Source organism: Sus scrofa, chromosome 1 (assembly GCF_000003025.6).
Source record: "Sus scrofa isolate TJ Tabasco breed Duroc chromosome 1, Sscrofa11.1, whole genome shotgun sequence".
Classification (NCBI taxonomy): Eukaryota; Metazoa; Chordata; class Mammalia; order Artiodactyla; family Suidae; genus Sus; species Sus scrofa.
Window position 1 is genome coordinate 272,024,081 of NC_010443.5, and position 25,471 is coordinate 272,049,551.

Consider the following 25,471-nt stretch of genomic DNA (forward strand, 5'->3'; position numbering starts at 1 on the left):
GCACGGTGCCCCCTTCAGGGACTGCGGGCTCTCAAATTGTTCCCTCTGTCTGGGGAAATCGAGAGATGGCAAAGGCAGGTGACAGTAGAAGAAGCCAGCTGGCCAAAGGGTACACCGTCTCTGTCCCTGTCCCCCACCCCGCCCCCGCAAGGCACCAACCAAAAGCCCATTGCTGGCAGCTCTGGGTCTGGGATCCTGGGGACCTGGCTCCTCGCTAGATTGGCTGCCAGGAGCCTGGAGACCATGGGTCTCCACCCCCTTTGGGTTGTAAATTTCCTGCTTTCACTGGAAGAGGTTGTGTATTCAACCTCCCAACTCCACTGCCTTCCTAAATTTTGCTTCTGGCTTTGGGGACTTTCAAGCTGAAACAGAGGGAGAGGCACGAAGAGAGCAATAACTGGAGTTCCCATTGTGGCACAGTGGGTTAGGAATCCAACTGCAGCAGGTCGGGTCTCAGTGGAGGCACAGGTTCGATCCCTGGCCTGGCACAGGGGGTTAAAGGATCCAGCATTGCCACAGCTGTGGCATAGGCTGCAAGTGCAGCTCAGATTCAGTCCCTGGCCTGGGAACTTCCATGTGCCGTGGGTGCGGCCATAAATTTTTTTAAAAAGAGAGAGAACAATTATCTGCCAGGCACTTGAGGACCCGGAGGGGACAGGCGAGGGCAGGACACCAACCTAAACCTCAAAACCCCAACCACAAAACCCCAGAGCAGGGTCTCCTACCATAAGGGGATCACAGCCCCCTTGAGAATCCATGGTTCTCTGCCTAGAACAACACACACACACACACACACACACACACACACACACACACAACACACACACACACACAGTTGCAAACATTTGCAGGGCTTCTCAGACCACCCCGAGTCCACCTGTAAGCCCGTTTGCATCCTTAAGCTCAGGAAGATCACTGTTTGTCTTCTGGTCCTGCTGTCTGAGGATTTTCCTGATCCTCCTCAGCCCAGTGACAACTTCCATGTATGGAGCACCTACTGTATACCAAGCACCTGACCTGAAGTAGTAGCTCATTGAACCTTTCCAGAACGCCTACAGCAGGTCCTATATTTATACCCATTTTGATGGGGAGGAACCTGAGGCTCAGAGAGGTCAAGCCACTTGCCCAAAGTCACACAGCTTCCAAGCAGTGGAGCCTAGTACCTCTAAGCTGGACCCAGTGCCTAGCTCCTCACCAGGCTGCTTAGCGGACCAGAGGCGCTGAGTGTCTCCCAGGATAGACTGAGGCGGTCGTTGTGACTCTGGGCAAGTGTGTGCGTGCTCGCACGTACGCGTGGCCCTTTGTGGCGGGGGAGTGCGCTGACCCTGCCTGCCCCCTCCCCAACACCCCATCAGCCTGTGGAGGGGGGCTGGAGAGGAGCGATGGGAGTGTTTACTGCCCGCCTCTGCCCTTTGAGACATGACGGAGTCGGCTAATCCACTTAGTTGATAATTCACTTATTTCATGTCTATTTGGCAGCGTGCAGGCTCCCACGCACCAGCTCCAGGGAAGGCGAGATGGCTTTGCCTGGAGGAATCCGATCTGTTTTTCTGGGGAAGGAGTGGGAAAAAAATACACCCAAGAATGGACAATAATGGACCTAAAAATAGAGGGTGAGGGGAGGCAGGTGGGGAGCGAAGCCTCAGCCTTCTCCTGGGCTTCTCTGCCTCCACAGCATCCCCCTACCCACGTGGGGTCCCCAGGGGGCAGGCTGCCCCCCATCCCAGGAAGAGGGTAGGAAAGGGTGAAGGGTAGGGAAGGGGGCTGAAGAGCGAGGCGCCACCCCAAGACAAGTGTCCTATCGCAGGGTCCTCCGGGCTGTGGCCTTGACCTTGGCTGCACATTGGTGTGTCCTGGGAAACCGTAACCACTGATGCCCAGAAAGGGTGCTACTCCAAGGGTCTGACATGATTGGTCTAGGGGGCCCCAGCTCCTGCAGGCTCTCTGGGACGGGCCTGGCGGAGGATTTATTCAAGCTCCCCAGGGGGTGTGGGGAGCAGTCAAAGCTCAAGAACCAGCATTTCTTTCCCGGGGCTGCACTGGGTCCCTTCCATCTCTAAACATCTTGCCTTTTAATCTCCAGCATCTTTTTTCTTTGATTTAAAGACCAGAAGGGGAGTTTGCTCTCCGAATCTTTCTTACTCTGACTGCAGGCGCCTTCTCCTTGCTCTGCTGCAGGGCCCTGAGGGGTGCTGGCCCCCCGCCTTACCCTTTGTTCCAGGTTCTTAACCTCTCTTTCTGGAAGGAGTCTGCCTGGCCGGAGTCTGGGCTTTCCCTGCGGCTGCTAAATGTCAAGGCTGCCCGCTGGCTCCGGGCCTCCCCTTTGGCCTTACCTCCTGCTCCCCACCAGGCTCCTGGCCCGGCTGAGTGCATTAACCCCTCTCTCCCTGCAGCTCCTGCATGTCTGATCTGGCCCTTTGCTTGATCCTTCTGCATGGAGCATCCCCCTTCAGCCCGGTTGGATCTTCCTCCACCTGTCTGTCCAGAGCCAGCCCACCCATCCTTCTGGGCCTGTCCTTCTGAAATCCTGCCTCCTCCAAGAAGCCTTCCTGACCTTCCCAGCCAGTTCTCCTCCTGGCTCATCATCCATGCCATTCTCTGGGGGTCACGGAAGAGTGGTCAACGCTCCCAAAAGGGTTAGAGTGCCCAGGTTACCGCAGGTGTGACCTTGAGCCACAGTCCCCTCACCTATAAAGCAGGGATGATGGTGGCAGCTGGGCCGGCGTCATAGCACAGGTGGTCCTTGTTTGAATTTTCGGTACCTGGCTCCCCAACCTGGTCGGGCATCAGAGTCACTGCAGGGATTTTAACAACTGGTTGATCGGTTGGTTCACTTTCAATCTGGAACAGAATTTCTGCTCTCGGGGCCCAGAAATAATTTCACACCCCTCCCCTTCCCAGGGGTCTTGATGGGCAGCATGGTTCGACTGCTGCTTCTTCAGGGCCGTTTTGCATATGCCGAGGACTTTAGAAACAGTTGCTGACTAAGTGAATGAATAAATGAATGAAACCGCACCAGCTCATCCTTGCCACCTCCGCCCCCACCCAGGGCTTCATCCAAGGAGCGACGCACCTGTCCAGGTGTACCTGGGGGTGGGCAGGCCCAGGCCCTTCTTGCTCTGTTCTCTACCCTGCTGCTTCTTAACTCCCCAGAGACCAGCAAGAAGAAGCCCCTAGAAGGTCTCGGCTTGTGGCTCTTGGCACAGACAGGTCCCACCCCTCTGGGTGCTGTGTCCACTCCTGTGATCTCCCTTCAAGCATGGAGGACCTAGAGAGGGGACCCGCCAAGGGGTGGGAGGTGGGTCACTGTGCAAACCCTAATGAAGCACCTAGTGTGTGCCAGGCCCCGCCCCCCGCCTTCAGGGAACACACAGTGGGGAGGGGACCACCCAGTAATTAACCAAAGAGATCGCTAAGGAACCCAATCAGGTGCTCAGGGAGGGGGAGTTAGCAGGCAAAGGGGCGGAGGCGGGGAGCTCCAGAGAGGGGCGGGGGCAAGGGGGAGCTCAGAGAGGAGGGAGAGACTAGAGGGTCCAAAATGAGATGAGAAGTTGGCCTCAGTCGGATCCTGAAATGATACGTACGAATCTCACACATGTTTTGTAGACCCCATCGCACAAAAATTCCTTCCACTGACACAACATCGTAAATCAACTATACTTTGATTTTTAAAAATGTTTTAGGAGTTCCCACTGTGGCGCAATAGGATGGGTGGCGTCTTGGGCGTGCTGGGACGCAGGTTCGATGCAGTACAGTGGGTTAAGGAGCCAGCGTTGTGGCATCTGCTGCTTAGGTCACAGCTGTGGCTCAGATCTGACCCCTGGCCCGGGAGCTCCATACACCGCAGGGTGACCAACAAAGGGAGAGAGATTTTACTGTTTTAATGCAAACTTCATTTCACCATCCCTAAACCAAGGACTGGGGCTCTGGGAAGAGGCAGGGTGGCACCGTGGGCCTGTCCCAGAGCACGTATTTTTGGAGCTTCTAACAGCAGCTCTGCCCTTTTCTGGGCAAAGTGTGAGTGGGCATCTTCCCTGATCCATCGGTGCCTCTGTTTCTCCATTTCGAACATGAGATGATGTCATGAATATTGAAAATGACATCGCACGCAAAAAATCATAATCTCAGTATCTGGCGCTAAAAAAAAAGGACTCAGTGAAGAAGTTTCTAAAGGAGAAATAGAAACAAAGAGATAGGTGAGCCAGGCGGGCGGAGCCAGGACCAGCTGGGGTGTCGCCTTTATCCAGAGGGAGGACCTGGGAGCTGAACCTCGCAGCCGGTGTTAGAGCCTCTGGTGGCAGGTGGGGGCAGGGCAGGGGGTGGACAGGGCCAAGGCTAGGGGAGGGGGCTGTGAGGATCCAGCTTCAGCCTCAACCCTCTTAGACCCTCCCCATTCAGCCAGGGTCCCCACCAGCCCTGGGTCTCTTTCAGGACCCACCAAAGCCCATTGCTTTGCTCTTCAGCACGAAAGCCAAGGGCAGCTTTCAGAGGAGGAGAGGGGTTTTGCAAAGGCCCTGGGGGCTCTGGGGACAGGCAGCGGCTGCCCAGAGCCCTGGAGCCAGGCCCCTCGGAGGGGGCCGCTCGCCGCCCTGCCCCCCCACCCCTCCCGGCCCCGAATCCTCCAAGCCGCTTTTTTTCCTCCGTGATAAAATATTCATGTCAGCAGAGCCGGCCCTCTTTGGAAAGGCTGTATGTGTCTAGCTTCTGCTTTGCACAGGCTTTTAAGGAGCAGGACGCTTTTCCTCCTCTCTAAGCATTTTCTAAGTCCTGAATCAATAATGCACTTTACCCGGCTTCTCTGGACGCGGCTTTTCTTCCTCTCTACAGCCTTCCCCCACCCGGCCCCGGTTTTCCTCTCTCTCTCCCTTTCTTGCTCTCTTTCCTTCTTTCTTTGGTCCTGCCATCTCTCCTGATTTGCTTTTATTTACCTTTTTTTCTTAAGTGTTAAGTGAAAGTGGTGTTTGGGTGGCGAGCCTGGGATGGGGAGTGGGTTGAGCAGGTGGGTGGGTGGGGGGGAGGCAGAGAGAGAGGCCGGGGCAGCTGCCAGGCAGGCAGCTCCTCGGCTGAACAGGTGGAGTCTGTGTGCGCAGGGAGGGGGCCGGAGGATTGGCTGAGCCTTCCCGCTGGCCCCGGTGGGGAAGCGTTTGAGCTGCTGGCATGGGGGAGGAGGAGGAGGAGGAGGGCTTGGGCTAATCCGGCCTCTCATTCTCCTTTTTCTAATCAATTAGAAAATGTTTACAGCCTAACCGGAGAAAACAGGACAAACACATAAAGGAAAAGGAGGCCCGGAGCAAAAGAAATAGAGTACGAGTCAAAATATGTCACCAAACTTTCCCAGGAGCCACCAATCCAGATTGGCCTCCCTGCTTTTTATAGTAGTGACTTTGCTGTCATGGGGGGGGGGGTACGCAAATGGAGGGGAGCCCTTCCTCTGTGGGAGAGAGACCCCCGTGGATCTGGTTGGTTACGTGTACCAGGTAAGAAGGAAGTGCCTGTAGGGGGTTGCCCCAGGGACCAGCCCAGGCACTCTTCAGCTGGGAGAGAATGTTCCACCCCAGACATTCCTAGAAATCTGGCCGTGGGAAGAATCCACATATGCCCAGGACAAAGTGAAATGCATCCTTTTTTTTTTTTAAGGAAAATATTTTAAGTTCCTGGAGAGGTTAACCCTTGTCTAGCCAGAGCCTTGGCAAGACCCTGCCTGGCCCTGTCTGGCTGGTCAGCTGATGGACGGCCGTTCTGGGGTCTGCTGGGGGGTGAGCAGCACCAGAGCTGCATCCTTGCCCCGCTCCTAGACAACTTGTCCACAGTGTCTCAGGTCATCGGGAAGGCTCGCTGCCGGGGTCTGGGGGGGACGTCGGAGTCAGGGTGAGGAGAAATGAGCAAGTGGGTACCTGCCCAGCTGCTAGAACCACACCTGGACTGGCCGCTTCCCACCCCCCTCAGCAACCACCCAGTCCAAACTGGGTGACACCGGGCAGGTTGCTTACCCTCTCTGAGCCTCCCCAGAGAGATGGGATCCAGTGAAGCGAGCTAGGAAGGGTACGTTGAGTGACTGCTCAACAGACACCATCCTTGATCCAACGGGTAAGGGCCTCCCCAAGTCTGGAAATGCTTCTCAAATGCCTCTAATGTGCAAACCACGGCTGGGGGTGGGGGCGGCAAGGGGGTGGGCCAGACCCCACCCTTGCTGTCCCAGAGTCCAGTCTCAGTCACAGAAGGTTCTGGAAGGAGCTGAGTTGCAGGCAGGGTTGAAATGAGAAGGGACCTGGCGCAGAGCGCAGGGCTGTTCAGGCACTTGCACGACTGAGGTTTGTTTCCTTGAGTCATGGCCAGGCTGGGCGAGGCTCAGGAGGTGGCCCGAGGCTCTGGGTCCAAGGTGGACCAGGAGGTGCCAGCATGGCTGGCTCAGGGTCAGGGTCATGGCCTGGGCTGGGTGGGTGGGGCATCGCCGTGGCTTCTGGAGTCTCATTGCCAGGATGGATGAGCCAGGAAGACGCCTTGCCCTGCCTGAGTGATGGCTGGGTTGGCAAGAAAGGGCTCCAACGAGAAACAAAAACCCAATGGAAGGAAAAAAAGAAGAGGCTCCCTGGCCAGATGCGGCTCCCGCCCTGAAATAACATGCGGGTCCGTTTCAGCTGATTCACGAGCAGGGAGGGGTGACCTTGCTGGTGCCCAGGGCTTTTGCTCGGAAAGAAACTGAAAAAGGGGAGGGAGAGAAACCTGGAGGAGGTGGGGGAGTTAGAGGTGGAACAGGAATCAATGAAACCACAGAAGGAGAATTGGGGGCGGGGGGGGGGGGAGTGAGTTAGAGACCTCGGGGCAGCTAGAATTAGAATCCGCTCCCAACAGAATCTCCGTTTCCGATTTGTTAATAATTTATTCCCGCTGCAACTTTTCTTACCAATAAATAGGAAATAATTTGTTAAGGAGAATTCCCCTGGCACCCCGGCCTTCTCCCTGGAATGGGGCTTGGCATCCTTCCTCCCAGCTGGCCTGGGGACTGAGGAACTTGGACTTGGGGAGGTCAGGGTCGGAGCTCAGTGTTTCATGGCTGGGGAAACAGAGGCACAGACAGAGCAAGGCCCCACTCAAGGTCACACATCGGGTTTGGGACCGTCTCTGGGATCCCAGCTCCAGGACCCCATGGGGCAGCGCCCAGGCCCGAAGAGTTCTCCTCAAAGTTCTAGAAGCATCGTCCGCAGTGGAGGGTGGGGCGGCTCCGAGGTGTTGGGGGGGTTGCCTTCTCCCCACTTTTGTTCCTGAGTCCTGTTCTATGACAGAGCTATGCGTCTTCACCCGCCCCTCAGCACCCCCCAGGGATGGCCACGCTCCATGTCCTGGCCCCAGCCCCTCATCCAAGCTCTCCCTGGCAGCCCCACCTCACCCCCACCTCCAGCCTCCCACCAGCAGGTGCCCCAGCCCCAGCTGCGTGGATGGGGCTGAGGATGAGACTTCAGCTGACAACTCTACAGACAGGTTCAAAAAAATCTGTCAGCTGCTAAACTGTTCCCTGGGCCCACCCACACGCCTCGGTGGCACTGGAGTCTCGGGAGAGTGGCGCAGGGCTGGGGTGCCAGGGGCCTTTCCCTTCTGGGTGAAGGGCAGTTTCCTGACTCCTCTCTGAGCCTAATGCCCCGGCTTCTTGTCCCACCTCGGCCACTGTGGAGCCAGGTGACATTGAGACATTGCTCAGGCTCCCTCTTCGCACAGCGAACGTGAAAGGACCCCGTCCTCCGGGATAAGGCACATGCAGTGCTTAGCTCGGCCATGGCACTTGCCCTCGGCCCAGGCCGCGGGGCTGGCGACGGTGGCGATGCTCTCCCGACAGCCATTTATCCGCCACCCTGGGCCACGCCAGGAGCTTGCCATGTGGCCCCTGGTATAATTCTCGGGACAGCCCATGAAGTCAGCATTCTCAGCCTCGCTGGATTTCCAATCCTGGACGGAGATTTCCCAAGTCCCCAGGGGTCGCCACGGCCTGGGCTGCAGTGGGGGAGGAGGTGGGGGAGGCCACTGCCCTCCTGGTGCTTCCCCTGCAGTCGGGAGGCCAAGGCTCGTGGCAGCCGAGTGACTCTGATCCAGTGGCTAGTGAGGGGCCGAGCACTGTCCTCACTCCCCCAGCTACAGGGTGCAAAGCCCTTCCAGGCGTGCTGCTCCACAAAGACCCCGCTTTGGGGGCATCCAGCAACGCTGTCATTTTGTCCTAACGCGGGTTCGAGTCCGGGTCTGTGTGAAGTTGTTTATTCCTCCTCCTAAGACTTTGTTGCAATTCTGTGACTGCCCCCTCCTTGTTTAGAGTCTCCGTGGCCCAAACAGCCAGACCTCCCACGGGGGCAGGTTGCCTCCATCCCAGCTAACACTCGGCTTTCCCCCTGGATGACTTTTTTTTTTTTTTTTTTTTTTGCTGGTAGCCTGTCTATGCTGTTTACAACCTGGCCTCTGACTCCAGCTGTACCCTTTGTCCAAAAAATAACATAAAAGTGAAAGCATTTAAGAGACCACTGCGAGGTCTCTTAAATGAAAAGGCTGGGATGAAATGCTTTCTCGATCCAGGAGACTCCTGCTCAGTGTCTGCGGAGGCACGGCGTTCCCGCCCCGTTCTCTGCTGGTGCTGGTGTCCAGGCTGGCTGCCTTCCCCTCGCCCTGCACCCCAGCCTTCAGCCCTCCAGCTACGCTGCCCCACCTTGCAGGTGATTTGCCTCTGTGCCCCTGGAGTGATGGATAAGCCGTAGAGGCGATGGACTCCGCTTCCCCGGGATTTCGTGGCTTGGGTCCCATGGGGTCCAGAGGAAGTGATGCCGGGGTCGGCAAGGACTTGGTTTCTTGTCCGTGAGATGGAGGTGACCTCTCTCCTGGGGTCACTGGGAGGATGTGGCTGGGATGGATGCGGAGGGCCCAGCCCACCCTGGCCCATGGTGGATACTCAAAAGTCACGATCCTCGAGCTTTTTCAAGGCGGCAGTTCCCACGGTGGTCCATGTCATGTGCAGACCCCGGCTTCACCACGAAGGAGCCGGAAGCCGCTCAGCCTTCCCTCTCCCCCCGGGAGGTTGCTGGCAAAGCCCCTGAACTGGTGCAATGAAGCTGCTCTTTAATAATTGCGACCGTTTGGGGACGTTTTCTAGGCATGTCCTACAGGTTCTCTCACATGATATTGGATGAGAAAACAAAGACTCAGAGAGGCCAAGCAACTTTCTCAAGGTCACACAGTCTTAAGGGATTGAGCTGAGATTGAACCCAAGACTTTCAGACCCCAAAACCCGTTTCCTCAACTGCTCGACCCCAGAACAGGGGGTTCCTAACTGGGGGATGGGGCTCCTAGAGTGCCCTGGATGGAAAGCGTGATGGGTTACATTTTTCCAGAGAAATCCTAAGGCTTTTCATCAGGGGTATGATTTTTTTCTTTCTCTCTTTCTCTCTCTCTCTGTTTCTTTCTTTTTTTGTGTGATATCCATGCACTGTCGAAAGAAACGACTACTGCTTTTGATGTGTCAGAGACTGGCTCTGGTGTTGTCTTGAAAAGTTAAGTGTGTCCCCACCATCCCTGGCCCTTTCTCCCCAGTATCGGGCCACTTGGTCTTAATGGTTTATTTCATCATTAATTAATCAATCTGATCTCGAGAGGCGAGTGGAAACGGGCAGACCTGGGAGGCTGGCAAACACTGGCCCTCCAGCCGCCCCTCCTTTGCACACAGCAAGCAGCACTCAGGGTGGGGGGCTCAGGGGGAACGGGCTTCGAATCCCAGGCTTCTCGAACCCTCGCTGGTGAACAGAGGGGAAGGGAGAGCATGAGCCAGGGGTGTTTGGGAAGGACAGTGGGCTCCACGTTGGAGGCGCCTTCGGCAGGAGGCACTCTCTCCCCTAAATGGTTAAATGGGATTCCGAGATCTTGGGGTGGGAGGGTGGTGGAAGAAGAGAAATAGGAGGGAGGGAACCGTGTTGGCGACGGCTTGGGATTTATTTATTGTGCTTGCTGTTGATTAAGCCCGTTCCGCAGCAGGCGCGGGACTGGTAAATACACAGGCTGATTCATTAGCTTCTGACCATCTGCTTCCCAGGCCGGGGGCGGGGGGCCAGCAGGCCCTGCAGGTTAGGGCAGCTTGGCGCCAGCGGCCAGGTTGGAGCCCCCGTCCCTTGGCAGAGCCACCGTGTCAGTCTGCCTGAGGACAGACAGGCTGGGTACAGCTGGGGCTGTGAGGGATCCCATGTCCCTTGTGGCCGGGAAGGGTGACGCGAGGTTGACCGAAGGTAAGGCAGGGGGATGGGCCAGGGGAGAGGTGAGGTATGGCTCCCTCACAGCAGCCCGGAGTTGACAGCAACAATATCAACATTCAGTAAGAGATCTATTGCTATTAGTCTATTTATCTTCCTACTAATAACTAATGAATGGGATGACAGTAACAACTATAACTTGTGAGTGGTTACTGAGGACCAGGCCGTATACGGAGGCTTCACGACACGGTCCCAAATGAGCACACTAACAACTCTGTGATGGGAGACTAGGGGACTGGGTTCAAAGATGAATCAGGCAAGGAGGGCTTCCTGGAGGAAGCACACGGAGGAAGGATCTGAAAACCAAGTGGGAAGGGAGTTCCCACTGTGGTTCAGTGGGTTAAGGACCCGACCAGTATTCTTGAGGATGCAGGTTCGATCCCTGGCCTCACTCAGTGGGTTAAGGATTTAGGGTTGCCATGAGCTGTGCTGCAAATAGCAGGTGCAGCTGGGATCCAGTGTTGCTGTAGCTGTGGTGTAGGCTGGCAGCGGTAGCCCCCATTTGACTCCTAGCCTAGGAACTTCCATATGCCACAGGTGGAGCTGGAAAAAGAAAAGAAAACAAACAAACAAACAAACAAAAAAAACACAGGTGGGGAGAGAGTGGCTGTAAGAGCAGAGGTGAGAGGGGACGAAACAGCCAGGGAAACGGCCCAGCATCAGTGCTGGGTGCGTGTCTTTCCAGGTGGGTAGGGATGTGTGATGTCACCTGGTGCCACTGTGCTGAGAAGCAGGGCTGGTGGAGCAGGGCTCCAGAGAGAGCTTTGGGGCTGTTCCTCCCACCCCAACCCACCCTTTGCTCACCTGGGGTGAGGTGTGTATTAGTTTACTAGGACCTGGGTGGCTTAAACAATAGAAATTTGTTTTCTCAAGTTCTGGAGGCTGGAGGCCAAGGTCAAGGTTTGTTTGACCTTGAGGACTAAAGCAGGTTAGTTTCTTTTGGGTCTTCTCCCCTTGACCTGCCCAAGGCCCCTCTTGCTGCTTCAGCACGTGCTCACTTCTCTGTGTGCACCTGCCTAGGTGTCTCTCTGTGTGTCCCAGCTTTCCTTCAAGGACACGAGTCACATCGGGTTAGAGCCTGTCCTAACAGCCTGATGTTGACTCTTTCTCCCAATACAGTCACACTCGGAGGTCCTGGGAGTTTAGGCTTCAACATATGAATTGGGAGGGGACACAATTTGGCCCATAAGCAGGTGCCAAGGGCCATAGAAGAAGAGGAAGCTGTGGTATGAAGGCGCTTGCTGGGTTGAGAGAGGGGAGGAGGCCCATCTGAGCACAGACCATGTCCTCAGGTCCCCAGTGTCCAGGTGTGACACCTGCCCACCACTCCCTGCTTCATGTAGCAGAGCCCATTGTGCTGTGGGCCGGCTGAGGGACTGGGGAGGACTCTGCCCCCCATGGCAGGGCCTGCTGCCTCCAGCCCCGGCGGCCTGCCACCCTGCCATCACCGGGCCCTGCCTCTGCAGGCCAGGGAGCCATCCCGGGGCCTCTCAGCCCCTCCCGACTCAGGTGACATCACAAGGTCACCTAATGGAGCACAAGACAGCTCAGACCCGCAGGAGACGGGCCAGGCCCCTCTCTCTGCCATGTGGTGTGGGAGGTGACACAGTTCCAGGATACCCCTGAGGTTGTCCAGGGCAGAGGCAGACTCATCCTCAAACTCTTCCCAGTCTCAAAGAGGCCTGGGCCAGTCCCCCCCACCTGGGCCTCAGCGTCCCCATCTACTCAGAGAGGGCTGGATGAAATGTGTACCCCTTCTACCCCGAGGTCTGGGGGTCCCGGGAAGCAGCAGGGCTGGCCAGGTGGGGTGGACAGTGGCACCAGGGGGGACCCACGACAGAGCTATTTTGGTGGCACCTGCCTCAGTAAACCCCAGAGCCATCCTGCCCACCGAGGATCCCGGGTGGCCCAGGACCTCGCCCACCACTCACAGGCATCAAAAGCGATGGCCTGAGGTCGCAGTGGTGGCGGAGCCGATGCAGTGATGCTGGCGAGGCCGCAGGGGTGCAGGCTCAGCCCCTCAAAAGACAAAGTGCCCACATCCCCCCGGGAGCCAAACGCCTCATTTTAGACAGGGAGGCTTTAACTCAGATCCAAGCCGCTTTGTTTCTCTGAGCGAGCCAGAGACCTGAAATATTCATCAAAAGGGGCTGCGATTGGTCCAGGGCGCGTGCGGTGCTTCGTGACAGTTTTGCCTTCTAATTAATGGACTCCATCTCTTTCTGAGCAGGCGGGATGGGGAGCTTCTAATACCCGCCTCCCCGCACAGCCCCCCGTCATGAACGTCTCTCCTTTGCGTGGCGCCTTTGTCACTGCGGATGGGCCAACACGGACGTGTTATTATCAACACGAGTTGACAGTAGGGTTCACTCGTGGTGTTGTACCTTCTGTGGGTCTTGACAAAGGTATAATAGCACGTACACACCGTGGCAGTGTCACCCAGGACGGCCTGCCTGCCCTAAAAGTCCCCTGGCCGTCCTGTTTGTCCTCCCACCCAGGGCAACCACCACGTTAGTGATATGCTCAGGCCTCCGGGTGAGTTCACAGGGTGGACCAGACAGAGGGAATGGCTTTGAACTACTGGGGAGGGGAGCCGTCGCTGCTGCCCGCTGGGCCCTGATGTGTGCTGCCCCGGCTTTCGGAGGTGGGGGAGGGGAGAAGAGTAAGCACGTGGGGACCGTGCCCTGCGTGCCCCAGCCTGTGTCCGCCACCGGGCCTGCCAGGCACATGCCAAGGACCTGGAAACGGCTTGCCACAAGAGGCACCCATTGAGGGATCCATCAGCACCATGGGCCTGGGCTGTGCGTGAGGCCGACCCGCAGGCTGTGGGGACAGAGACAGGTGTGATGGTCACAGGCCAGGGGCCTCGGGGTACGGGGCCACCCCCTTCCGGGGCCTGGGGTCCTTCATCCGGAGCATGGAGCTAACATCCCCGCTCTGTGTTTGGAGGCTAGATACTAAACAGGAGAGACTCGAGATGACGTTCCCGGCACCAGGTGGCAGTTTCACACATGCGGGCTGTGACTTTGATTTCTTCTGCCTCCCCTCCGGAAGCTACTAATTGTATTGTTTGAAGGATCTGGAATGTGGTTCCATGTAGGAGACGGTTCAAGAGTCAAAAGTGTGGAGTTCCCTGGTGGCTCAGTGGGTTAAGGATCTGTCATTGGCACTGCTGTGGCTCAGGTCACCACTGTGGTGTGAATTCGAGCCCTGGCCTGGGAACTTCGGCATGCTGCAGGCACAGCCAAGAAAAAAAAAAAAAGTCAAGAACGTGGGGAGGAATTTGGAGTTGACAGCGAGTAGAAGGGCAGGTTGAGGAAAGGGAACAGCATCTGCAAAGACTCAGGGCATGGACAAGAGGGGCTTCGGAGGACAGGCGTGCTCAGGTGGGAGACCAGGAATGGTGGCTCCTGGTCTGGTGGGAGGAGGTTGGGGCCAATGTGGTGAAGAGGTAGGGCTTTATCCTCAGGCAATGGGGACCTGCAGGGGACCTTGGCACAGGTGGTGAGCACCCGCCCTCCTTGACTGTCTCAGCTTAGAGTAGAAGCAGGAGTGTCTTCTCTCGAAGCCGTAGAGCTGCGTGCCTTTACGCGCTCTGAGAAAGAGAGGTTTTTCCGGTACCCGGGCATCGGAGCACAGGCTCCGTGACCTCTGGACAGGTGCCCGGGACATGGGGGGGGGCAGGGCTGGACCGAGGCTCCCAGGGCCCCCCCAGAGCAGCCAGCGCCCACCTGGTCCTCTCCCCATGCAGGAGAACCCCTACCTGTGCAGCAACGAGTGTGACGCCTCCAACCCGGACTTGGCCCACCCGCCCCGGCTCATGTTCGACCGGGAGGACGAGGGCCTGGCCACCTACTGGCAGAGCGTCACGTGGAGCCGCTACCCCAGCCCCCTGGAGGCCAACATCACCCTCTCGTGGAACAAGAGCGTGGAGCTGACGGACGACGTGGTGGTGACCTTCGAGTACGGCAGGCCCACCGTCATGGTCCTGGAGAAGTCGCTGGACAACGGGCGCACGTGGCAGCCCTACCAGTTCTACGCGGAGGACTGCATGGAGGCCTTCGGCATGCCAGCCCGCCGGGCCCGCGACCTGTCAGCGTCGGGCGCCCACCGGGTGCTCTGCACCGAGGAGTACTCGCGCTGGGCCGGCTCCAAGAAGGAGAAGCACGTGCGCTTCGAGGTGCGCGACCGCTTCGCCATCTTCGCCGGCCCCGAGCTGCGCAACATGGACAACCTGTACACGCGGCTGGAGAGCGCCAAGGGCCTCAAGGACTTCTTCACCCTCACCGACCTGCGCATGCGCCTGCTGCGCCCGGCGCTGGGGGGCACCTACGTGCAGCGGGAGAACCTCTACAAGTACTTCTACGCCATCTCCAACATCGAGGTCACGGGCAGGTAAGGCCCCGGGGGGGGGCTACCTGGTGCCCCGGAGGTTACCGGGTTCCTGGGATGGTACCTGGTACCTAGGCTGTTACTTGGTACCTGGGCTGTTACCTGGTTCCTGGATGGTACCTGGTACCTAGGCTGTTACTTGGTACCTAAACTGTTACCTGGTTCTGGGATGTTACCTGGTTTCTGGACTGTTACCTGGTTCCTGGGATGTTACCTGGTACCTGGGATGTTACCTGGTACCCAGGCTGTTACCTGGTTCCTGGGATGTTACCTGGCACCCATGATGTTACCTGGCACTCATGGTGTTACCTGGTTTCTGGGATGTTACCTGGTACCCAGGATGTTACCTAGTTCCTGGAATGTTACCTGATACCTAGGCTGTTACCTGGTTTCTGGGATGTTACCTTGTACCCAGGATGTAACCAAGTTCCTGGCATGTTACCTGATACCTAGGCTGTTACCTGGTTCCTAGGATGTTTCCTGGTTCCTTGGATGTTACCTGGTACCTGGGATGTTACCTGGTACCTGGGCTATTACCTGGTACCCAGGATGTTACCAAGTTCCTGGAATGTTACCTGATACCTAGGCTGTTACCTGGTTCCTAGGATGTTACCTGGTTCCTGGGACAATACTTGGTACCTAGGCTGTTACCTGGTTCCTGGGATGTTACATGGTTCCTAGGCTGTTACCTGGTTCCTGGGATGTTACATGGTACCTAGGCCGTTACCTGGTTTCTGGGATGTTATCTGGTACCCATGATGTTACCGGGTTTCTGGGATGTAACCTGGTACCCAGGATGTTACCTAGTTCCTGGAATGTTACCTGATACCTAGGCTGGTTTCTGGGATGTTACCTGGTTTCTGGGATGTTACCTCGTACCCAGGATGTTACCAGGTTCCTGGAATGTTACCTTATACCTAGACTGTTGCCTGGTCCCTGGGATGTTTCCTGGTACCTAGGCTATTACCTGGTTTCTGGGATGTTACCTTGTTCCTGGGATGTTACCTGGTTTCTAGGATGTTACCTGGTATCCAGGATGTCAACAAGTTCCTGGAATGTTACCTGATACCTAGGCTGTTATCTGGTTTCTGGGATGTTACCTTGTACCCACGATGTTACCAGGTTCCTGGAATGTTACCTGATACCTAGACTGTTACCTGGTACTTGGGATGTTACCTGGCTCTTGGGATGTTACCTGGTACCTGGGATGTTACCTGGTACCCAGGATGTTACCAAGTTCCTGGAATGTTACCTGATACCTAGGCTGTTACCTGGTTCCTGGGATGTTACCTGGTTCCTGGGACAGTACTTGGTATCTAGGCTGTTACCTGGTTTCTGGGATGTTTTCTGGTACCTGGGATGTTACCTGATTCCCAGGGTGTTATCTGGTTCCTGGGACATTGTCTTGTTCCCAGGATGTTACCTGGTACCAGGATATGACCTGGTTCCTGGGATATTATCCTGCCCCCAGGACGTTACCTGGTTCCTGGAATGTTGCCTGATAACCTGGAATATCACCTGATACCTAGGACATTACCTGGTACCTGGGATGTTGCCTGGTGTTACATTAAAGAGGCTGCCTGTGTTTTTCCATGGAAGGAGGTGAATGATGGGTGATCAGTGTCCTCTGTAGCACCGAGGCCACAGGGCTGGGAAGTCTGGAGAGAATGGGTGGGGCTGAGCAGAGCTGGGCAGGGTGGGTGGTGCTCCGGAAATACACTGTAACTGTCCATGACGCAGTGAATGGGCATGTATGTCTGGGGAGTCCCTAAGATCGCCCTTGGGCTCCATGATCTGCTAGAAGGACTCACAGACCCTGTAGCAAAGCTGCTACACTCACACTTATAGTTTGTTACAATGAAAGGGTACAGATTAAAACCAACTACAGAGAAAGGGACACTGGGCAGCCTCTGGAAGATGCAGTGCAAGCTTCGGGTCATCTTTTCCCAGGGCAATCGTCCCAGCGGCGACGTGTGGCAACACGTGTGGAGTAGTGCCAGCCAGAGAAGCTTGCCCAAGCCCGGGCACCCAGGGCTTGCACTGGGAATTGATCACACAGGCATGGTTGACTGCCCATGTGGTTGACCTTGGTCCCCAATTCCTGGACCCAGAGAGCAGGCTGATACTACGGGGCCCAAGGCCACACCACAAATAACATCATTAGCGTGAACTATCCGGAGTGGCCCAAGGCCCTAGGTAAACCAAGACACTCTCGCTGGGCAGGACATTCCAAGGCTTAGAAGTATGTCCCAGGAGCTCATCAAGGGCCAGGCTTTTCTCTGGAACATCAGAGGGGTGAACAGTCCGATCCAGTGAATTATTCCTTTAATCACGGCTTTGGAGGAGACTGTTTTGTTTTTTTGTTTTTATTTTCCCACTGTACAGCAAGGGGGTCAGGTTATCCTTACATGTATACATTACAATTACATTTTTTCCCCACCCTTTGTTCTGTTGCAACATGAGTATCTAGACAAAGTTCTCAATGCTACTCACAGGATCTCCTTGTAAATCTATTCTAAGTTGTGTCTGATAAGCCCAAGCTCCCGATCCCTCCCACTCCCTCCCCCTCCCATCAGGCAGCCACAAGTCTCTTCTCCAAGTCCATGATTTTCTTTTCAGAGGAGATGTTCATTTGTGCTGGATATTAGATTCCAGCTATAAGTGATATCATATGGTATTTGTCTTTGTCTTTCTGGCTCATTTCACTCAGGATGAGAGTCTCTAGTTCCATCCATGTTGCTGCAAATGGCATTGTGTCATTCTTTTTTATGGCTGAGTAGTATTCCATTGTGTATATATACCACATCTTCCGAATCCAACCATCTGTCGATGGACATTTGGGTTGTTTCCATGTCCTGGCTATTGTGAATAGTGCTGCAATGAACATGAGGGTGCACGTGTCTCTTTTAAGTAGAGTTTTGTCCGGATAGATGCCCAAGAGTGGGACTGCGGGGTCATATGGAAGTTCTATGTATAGATTTCTAAGGTATCTCCACACTGTTCTCCATAGTGGCTGTACCAGTTTACATTCCCACCAGCAGTGCAGGAGGGTTCCCTTTTCTCCACACCCCTGGAGGAGACTGTTTTGAGGACACTTTGGGGGGAGGCAAAAGACCGTCATAGGAGGTAAAACCACCTTTGATTCCCAGAATTGTTTCAACTGCAGATGATAAACCGACCCCACACTGTCCCAGATCATATGTTCCTTGGACAGAAAACATGCTGGCCAATAGGGACCAGGCCTTTACCCCAAACCATGTATATAACACCCAGATCTACTCTCCAGAGGACGGCTTGGAGAAGCCGCATGGTCACCAAGGGGCAGCCACGGGTAACGCAGGGGCTAAATGTGGTTCCTGGACAGCGGCATGAGCGTCATCTGGAAACTTGTTAGAGATGCCAGTTCGTGGGCCCCGAGCTGCACCTGCTGTATTCTAAACTCCAGGGGTGGGGCTCAGCAGTCTGTGTTTTGACAAGCTCTCCGGAGGTTTCTGATCCACACTCGCACTGGGGAACCATAGTACGTGGTTGGGAGGAGGCAGGCTGGAGCCAGACGGCCTGGGCTGAATTCCCACGGGGCTGGGGGTCTCTGAGCAAGGGCCGCTCTGTTTCCCCTCCGTTTCCCAATTTGCAGAAGTGGAAGGATAATGGCCGTGTTTCTCTCAACGGATTGTGATGAGTTAAATGAGTCAAAGCTGACAAAACAGCAGAACTCTATGCCTGTTTGTACTGTGTTAGCATGTAACACATGCTAAAAAAGTATTTGTGGGAGTTCCTGCTGTGGCTCAGTGGGTTAAAAACCTGATGTGGTCTCTGCGAGGATCCGGGTTCGATCCCTGACCTCGCTCAGTGATGAAGGATCTGGCATTGCTGTAAACTACAGTGTAGGTCGTGGATGCGGCTCGGATCCTGAGTGGCCGTGGCTGTGGTGTAGACCGGCAGCTATGGCTCCCACTGGACCCCAAGCCTGGGAACGTCCATGTGCCATAGGTGTGGCTGTAAAAAGACCAAAAAAAAGTATTTGCTGAATAAATAGCTGTCCATGTAATGATGTCACAGAGCTGGGGGAGGCTGAGGAAGGACCTAGTTGAGACCCCAGGGTTTGGGGACATAACCAGGTCCAGGAGCACGGCTTAGGCCAGCTGGGGCAGGAGCTGCACCAGAAGCCAGCGCCAACAACATACCCTGGGCATCCTCCCACGGCAATCTCTACAGACTGGCCTGAGTATGTAATTACTGATAAGTGCAAAAAACACGTCCGCTGCATGGTGTGTACGCGTATAATCCTGTTTTTGTAAAATGTATGACATATGCATAATTTCTGTGTAATATATGCCCACATGCATAATTTCCGCATCTGGAATTGACATTGGAAGAAGTCCGTTCAGGCACGGGAGCAGCATGGTGTGAGGAAACGCTGGAAGCCTGGGCGCTAACCTCGCGCTGGGGTCGCGTCAAAGGGTGGGGCTGGGCAGGGGCAGCGTGGGGCTTAGGTTTTCCGCTCGTGGTTGCGTTTTATTTTACTTGGACTCTGTGTGTGGGCTCCAGGTGCCCCAAGGCCAAGGCAAGCGATTCATGAGGTGGGGTCAGGTTCAAGGCAGGCAGGCGGGAGGGAGACAGGTGCACACACAGTGGCTTGTGGTTCCGACACCTGTGATTGCTAACTGTCCCTCAAATGGGGCAGGCTTTTTAAACTAGGAATGTTCTGGAAACCTTGATATAGGGCCATTGATATATGGCAGCTATTTTGTGCCCCCTGTGCAGGTCCTTGTTAGTTACCCATTTTGTGTACAGTAGTGTGACTATGTTAATCCCAGCCTCCTAATGTATCCCTCCCTCCACAGCTTCCCTTTTTGGCAACCGTAAGTTTGATTTCAAAATCTGTTCCATTTGTTTCTGTTTTGTAAATAAGTTCTTTTGTATCATTTTTATTAGATTCCACCTGTAAATGATATCATATATTTGTCTCTGACTTCGCTTAGTATGGTCATCTCTAGGTCCATTCATGTTGCTGCAAATGGCATGATTTCGTTCTTTTTTATGGCTGAGTAATATTCCATCATTTCTCGAATCGGTGTCCAGGCTTTGGGCTATCAGTCATTGCAGTGACCTCTGCCCACCTTGGGGAACGCGATGGCCTGATTGGTTTAACCAACCCAGCAGCTCAGCAGTCTGGAGTTGGGAACCAGATGCCCACCCCTTCTGGGGACTGTGGCCTCTTTTCTGACCTCCTCGAGCTGCTATGAGGGTCCCTCATCTTCAGGAGTCTGGTCAAGGCCTGCCTTCTGCTTCATCGGGTGGCTCAGGTGGCTGCAGGGTCTGAAATGCCCCTTAAACCTCAGATGGGGAGTTCCCATTGTGGCTCAGCGGTAGCAAACCAGACTAGTAACCATGAGGACACAAGTTCGATCCCTGGCCTCGCTCATTGCTGTGGCTGTGGCTCCAATTTGACCTCTAGCCTGGGAACCTGCATATCCCGTGGGTGTGGACCTAAAAGGACGAAAACAAAGACAAAAATCTCAGGTGGGGATGAAGGTTAATTTTCTCGCAGGCAGGACTCTGAGATGCACAGTGGGACAAATGATACTCAGGAAGGGCTAGAGGGCCCGAGTGGGCAGGAAAGAGTCTTGGTTTTCCAGCCTCATTCAGATCAAGAGGGCTGTGCCGGCGCCCAGTGACCTGGGGTACAGGTGAGTCAGGTTCCAGCCCCGCCCTTCTGCACCCCTCCCCTCTGGGCCTCAGTTTCCCGTCTGGAACATGAGGACTGGGGCTGTCCAGAGCTCAACCTCCTGGCAAGGTGGCAGATCAGTCCCTGCCCAGCAGCTCCCAGCTCCCATCGGCACCCAGCCTCTGTGGGCGGTGGGGGTTAGCTGGAGTGGTGGCGAAAATACGCAATCGATTCACAGATAAAGTAAGTACTCTTCAGGTGGCTGGTTGGCCGGAAAGCGGCAGCTTGGCTTATCGATTAACTCGGTCTGGTTAGATGGTACAGCAAAGGCTGGTGACTTCCTTGGCTTTTCCTTTTTAAGTTCCAGGTGGGAAAGCCTGGCTGTGCCTGGGAGCCAGAGGGGCCAGAGAGGCAGGATAGGGTGGCAGAGGTGACCGTGGGCCCACTCAGATGATGCCCTCAGTGATCCTGAGGGGGCACCGGGGATCCTGGGGCTCTTGGGTGCTGGGATTTCAGACTGAACCTCTTCTGGGATTTGCTCAGTTTCATGAGCCAGAGTTACACGGCACCTCTCCACATGGCCTGCTAACCACTGTGGCTGATATTTACTGAGCATTTGCTATAGACTCATTTCCTGTTAGCATCTTCTTAGTTAATCAGTGGTCATTCCATTCCCCCATAGTTATTGAATCCCTAAGACCCCACAAGTCAGAGCATTGAGCAAGCCGGACCTGATCTCCACCCCAGAGATCCCTCCCCATAGGGATGGCATTCCTCTCCACCCTATCTTTTTATTTTTATTTTCTTGGTATCTCTTCTTTTTGCTTTTTTTTTTTTTTTTTTTTTTTGGTTTTTGGGGCTGCACCCGCTGCATATGGAGGTTCCCAGGCTAGGGGTCCCATTGAAGCTATACCCACTGGCCTACGCCACAGCCACATCAGACTGGAGCTACATCTTCAGCCTACACCACAGCTCACGGCAACGCCAGATCCTTAACCCACTGAGTGAGACCAGGGATCAAACCCACAACCTCATGGTTCCTGCTTGGATTCGTTTCCGCTGTGCCCCAACGGGAACTCCTCCACCCCGTCTTCTTAGATGAGGAGGCTGAAGCCAGGGGACACGAGGAGATCACATGGCTAAACCCAAGACCAGATATCAAGATCCAACCCAAGCGTGTCGAGCTCAAGTCCAGCCCTCTGTCCGAGGGTCTTTGATATTGGGGTTGCTCCCAGCCCTGTCACTAACGTCAGAGATTTCCAGTTTCAAAGGGAACCCAAATGGGGGAGGGAGCCAGGAGCTGGACGGCAGAGGCACCTGACTCGGTCGAGGGATGGGTGGGCGTGTGGAGCAGATGGAGAAGCCCAGGCCCCTGGGGATGAAGGAAGCGGTGCAAATCCAGGGTGAGAGGAAGGGGCAGGCGGAACCGCAGCCACACAGGGAGGGGGTGGGGTGGCGGAAGAGCCCCCAGCACCTGGAGGCCCCTGCCCCCCACTGGCCTCTCCTCCCTGCAGGACCAGGGAAACAGCCCGCACGGGGGTCCTGCCTACGATGGGTCCCAGAGGGAAGAGGGGCCTCCCGCCCACCAAGTTGCTCCCATTCCTGGAAGGCTGCAGGGAGGTAGAAGCAATTTCCTCCTTCCACACGCGGGGGAACTCAGATGCGGACTGGGTGAATCTGGGGCAGCATCGGGATTTGAGGAGAAATGAGATGGTGCCTTTCCTGTGCTTGGAGCAGAGACGAGGCCCCCACCTTGACCCAACACAACGGTCAAGAGTAGCCAGGCCCACATCTCACCGGCTTCATACAGGAGGGCGTTTTAAGGCAGCAGGTGCACCCCCACTGCTAAAAACTCTGGGTCCCTTAAGTTTGGGGCGAGGTCCAAGAAGCCATCCCTTTACAAAGCCCCTGAAAGGAGCTGGAGACGTGGGAGCTCCCAGGCAGAAGGTGGCCTCATTAGACCAGGCAGGGTTTGAATCCTGCCTCCATCACTGATTAGCCGGATCACCTTAGCCTGTCTGCGGCCTCAGTTTTCCCATCTGCAAAGTGGAGATAGAGTAACGACCTCACCAGCTGGTGGTGAGGATTCAATGAAAGGAGGTATTCGAAGAGCTTACCTGGCATCCCATTTCTCAGACTAGGAGGTAGGAGCGGTCGAGGAGAAAGGCAGACCAAATATGGCCAGATCTTCTGATGTTGCCAGGGCAAACCCACAGCAGATATATGTATCGGCCAGGGGAGAGGGGTGTGGGACTCAGATGTGAAGCCACACCCCAGCAACATCAGGGGCAGCCAGTGGACTCCAGCCCCCATCAATATATATATATATATATTTTTTTTTTTTGGCCACACTCATGGCATATGGAAGTTCCCGGGCTAGGGACTGAATCCAAATTTCATATGAAATCTCTTGGTTTTTGAAATACTGGCCCCTACTTCAAAGTTCTTGGAAAATCCTCTGCAGGTAAAACAAAATGCACCTGCAGCCCAGGGCAGCTCAGGAGCTGACAGCGTGCCCACCCTGCTCTGAGCCTTTCGTGTTTTCTTGCAGCCGTGATGGCATAGCTTCACCTCACAGTGTTCAGCGCGTCCCTGGCAAGGCAGCCACTCTGGGATCCGAAGTGTGGACAAACTCTGTCTAAACCGTCTCGCCCTCCTGCTGACTCTGGGTCTGGGACAGAGCGAAGGGACAGTGATCATCCTAGACTCACCCCCAGGCCCTGCCCAGGGACAAATCCTCCACCCAGAAAACTGGGGAGCCTCCAGGGAACCAGTCCAGCTAGGCCTTAGCCAGCCACAGACAGGAAAGGAAGAGTGAGTTCCCCGTCCCTGGAGGTATGCAAGTCAAGCAGGCTGATGTTTGTGGGAGATGGTGGAGAGACGTCTCATGCCGCAGATGACAGTCCTGTGCACCTGACCTGTACACCGATGATTGAGTGAACAGGAACTATAGATCCAGCACTGTGTCTGCAGTGGCTTGGGTCACTGCTGAGGCATGGGTTCAATCCCCAGCCCTGTGCAGTGGGTTAAGGATCTGGTGTTGCTGCTCCTGTGGCGTAGTTTGACGCTGCAGCTTGGGTTCAGTTCCTAGTCTGGGAACTTCCACATGCCAGGGGAGTGGCCAAAAAAAAAATGTGGTGGGTGTTGGCGTCCACTGGGCTGCCCCCAATGCTGCTGGGGTCTGGCTTCTCATCCGAGTCCCCGGGCAGCCGGCACCTCCCTGGTTTTCCCCTCCCTTGACCCCTCCCCCTTTCTTCCCTTCTTGTCTCTTCCATAAACTGTCCTCTCCTTATTGATCGCCCAGTAACTGGAGATGGACGGAACTTAGGACAAGAATAGAAACCGCAGGTGGGAGCAAGGCTTTGAGCACGTGTGTGTGTGTGTGTGTGTGTGTGTAGGGCGGTGGGAGGGGGAGGGAATCCCAAGAGCACTTGCTGTAGCTATGTCCCCAGGCCTCCTTCCTGTCCCTTCGTGCGCTGTTCCGCAGGCAACACTGGCGAGAAGGAACGGTGTGATTTTATTCTGCCCACAGTGACCCATGAAGCTCTGTGATCCCCGCCCGAGGTCGGAGGCGGGGCTTCCTCCTTGAGTAACCGTGACCTTCATGACTGAGGGGTACTTGGGGGCCAAATAGCATTCTAAGTCTCTTCTGTGTTTCCTCACTGAGTCCTGCCCAGTGAGAGTCATTGTCCCCAATACACAGATGTGGAAACTGAGCCTGGGAGGTTAGGAAATAGATGCATGTACCCTACTAGCATAACTATTGTCAGAAAAACAGCAAACAGCAGGTGCTGGTGAGGACGTGGAGAAACTGGAACCCCTGTGCTGTCATCAGAATGTAAAATGGCACAGCCACGTTGGAAAACAAGTTTGTTGCTTCCTCAAAAACCTAAACATAGAATTCCTGTGTGACCTGGCAATTCCACTCCTGTGTGTACACCCCAAAGAACTGAAAGCAGGGATCTGCACAGGCATTTGTGCCCCTGTGCTCATGACAGCGTTATTCCTGCGGCCAAAGGGTGGAAACAACGCAAGTGCCCATCAGCTGGTGATGGATTAACACCCAGCGCAATATTGTTCAGCCTTAAAAAGGAAGGAGATGCTGCCACCTGCTACAAATGGATGGACCGCGTGGGCTTTATGCTGAGTAAAATACATCAGACACAAAGGGACAAACACAGTGTGAATCTATATACCTAAGGCACCTCGAATAGGCAAACTCCCAGGGACAGAAACTAGGATAAGGTTACCAGGGGCTGGAGGAAGGGGAAATGGAGAGGTATTATTTCGTAGGGAGAGAGCTGCTGCTTGGGCTGATGTAAAAATTCTGGAAACGGGTATTGATGGAGGTACCGGGGGTCCTTCTCTGGGAGCTGTAGGCTCTCGGGAGGGGGGACTTTAAAGGGTCCTGGACTCCCAAACACAGGTGCTAAGTGCTGTGTGGGTGCAGCTGGCCCAGGAGATGGCCCCAGTTTTCATTCCATATCCTAAGGGGTCTTTGATCCCAGAACATTTGGAGAATCAGTTGTGTGTTCTACTTTTAATTTTTTCAACCAACATACATGTTCCCAGCTTGTTAGGGATAGAGATTTTTGGGGGTGTAGTTTACACCCTTTGAACCGAATCGGCCATTGCCTCCCACCAAAGATGGGACACACTCAGGTGAAAACATTATTGCCGTCTGTTAAGAAAGGGCGGTGGGGGCAGAGCTGTGGGGGGGTGTCCACTTCCAAGTGTGGCAGGGGGACCCATGGGGTATTTATCCGGTGCCTTTGGGCTGCTCACCTGCCAGGTGTGCCCCCACCCCTGGTGGGAGGGGGAAAGCAGGGGGTTCTGGGTTAGCCAGGGTCGCAGAAGATGTGGGGGGGCCTGCAGGTGAGTTGGGGATGGAACCACTAACAGGGATGCTTAGAACCGGCACCACCCTACCCCCCGCCTTCTCCTGCTGAGTGGGACGGATTTCCTTCTAAGAATTTTGTCACCGTCCGATGAATTCCTTCCACAATTCTCTTTTTTTGTGTGGCCGCCCCACGGCACATGGAGTTCCTGGGCCAGGGATCAGATCCAAGCTGCAGACGTGACTTGTGCAGCAGCTGCGGCAACACAGGATCCTTTAACCCACTGTGCGGGGCTGCGG

The 25,471-nt window shown here is 55.2% G+C and overlaps 1 protein-coding gene across 1 annotated transcript in view; it reads left to right on the forward strand.

The window, feature by feature from the left end:
- The window catches only part of NTNG2 (netrin G2), a 69,593-nt gene that overhangs the window by 16,568 nt on the left and 27,554 nt on the right, over positions 1 to 25,471 (forward strand). Inside the window, 1 exon segment of the mRNA XM_021070626.1 lies at positions 14,026 to 14,669. Within this exon segment, the coding sequence (XP_020926285.1) occupies positions 14,026 to 14,669 (644 nt within the window).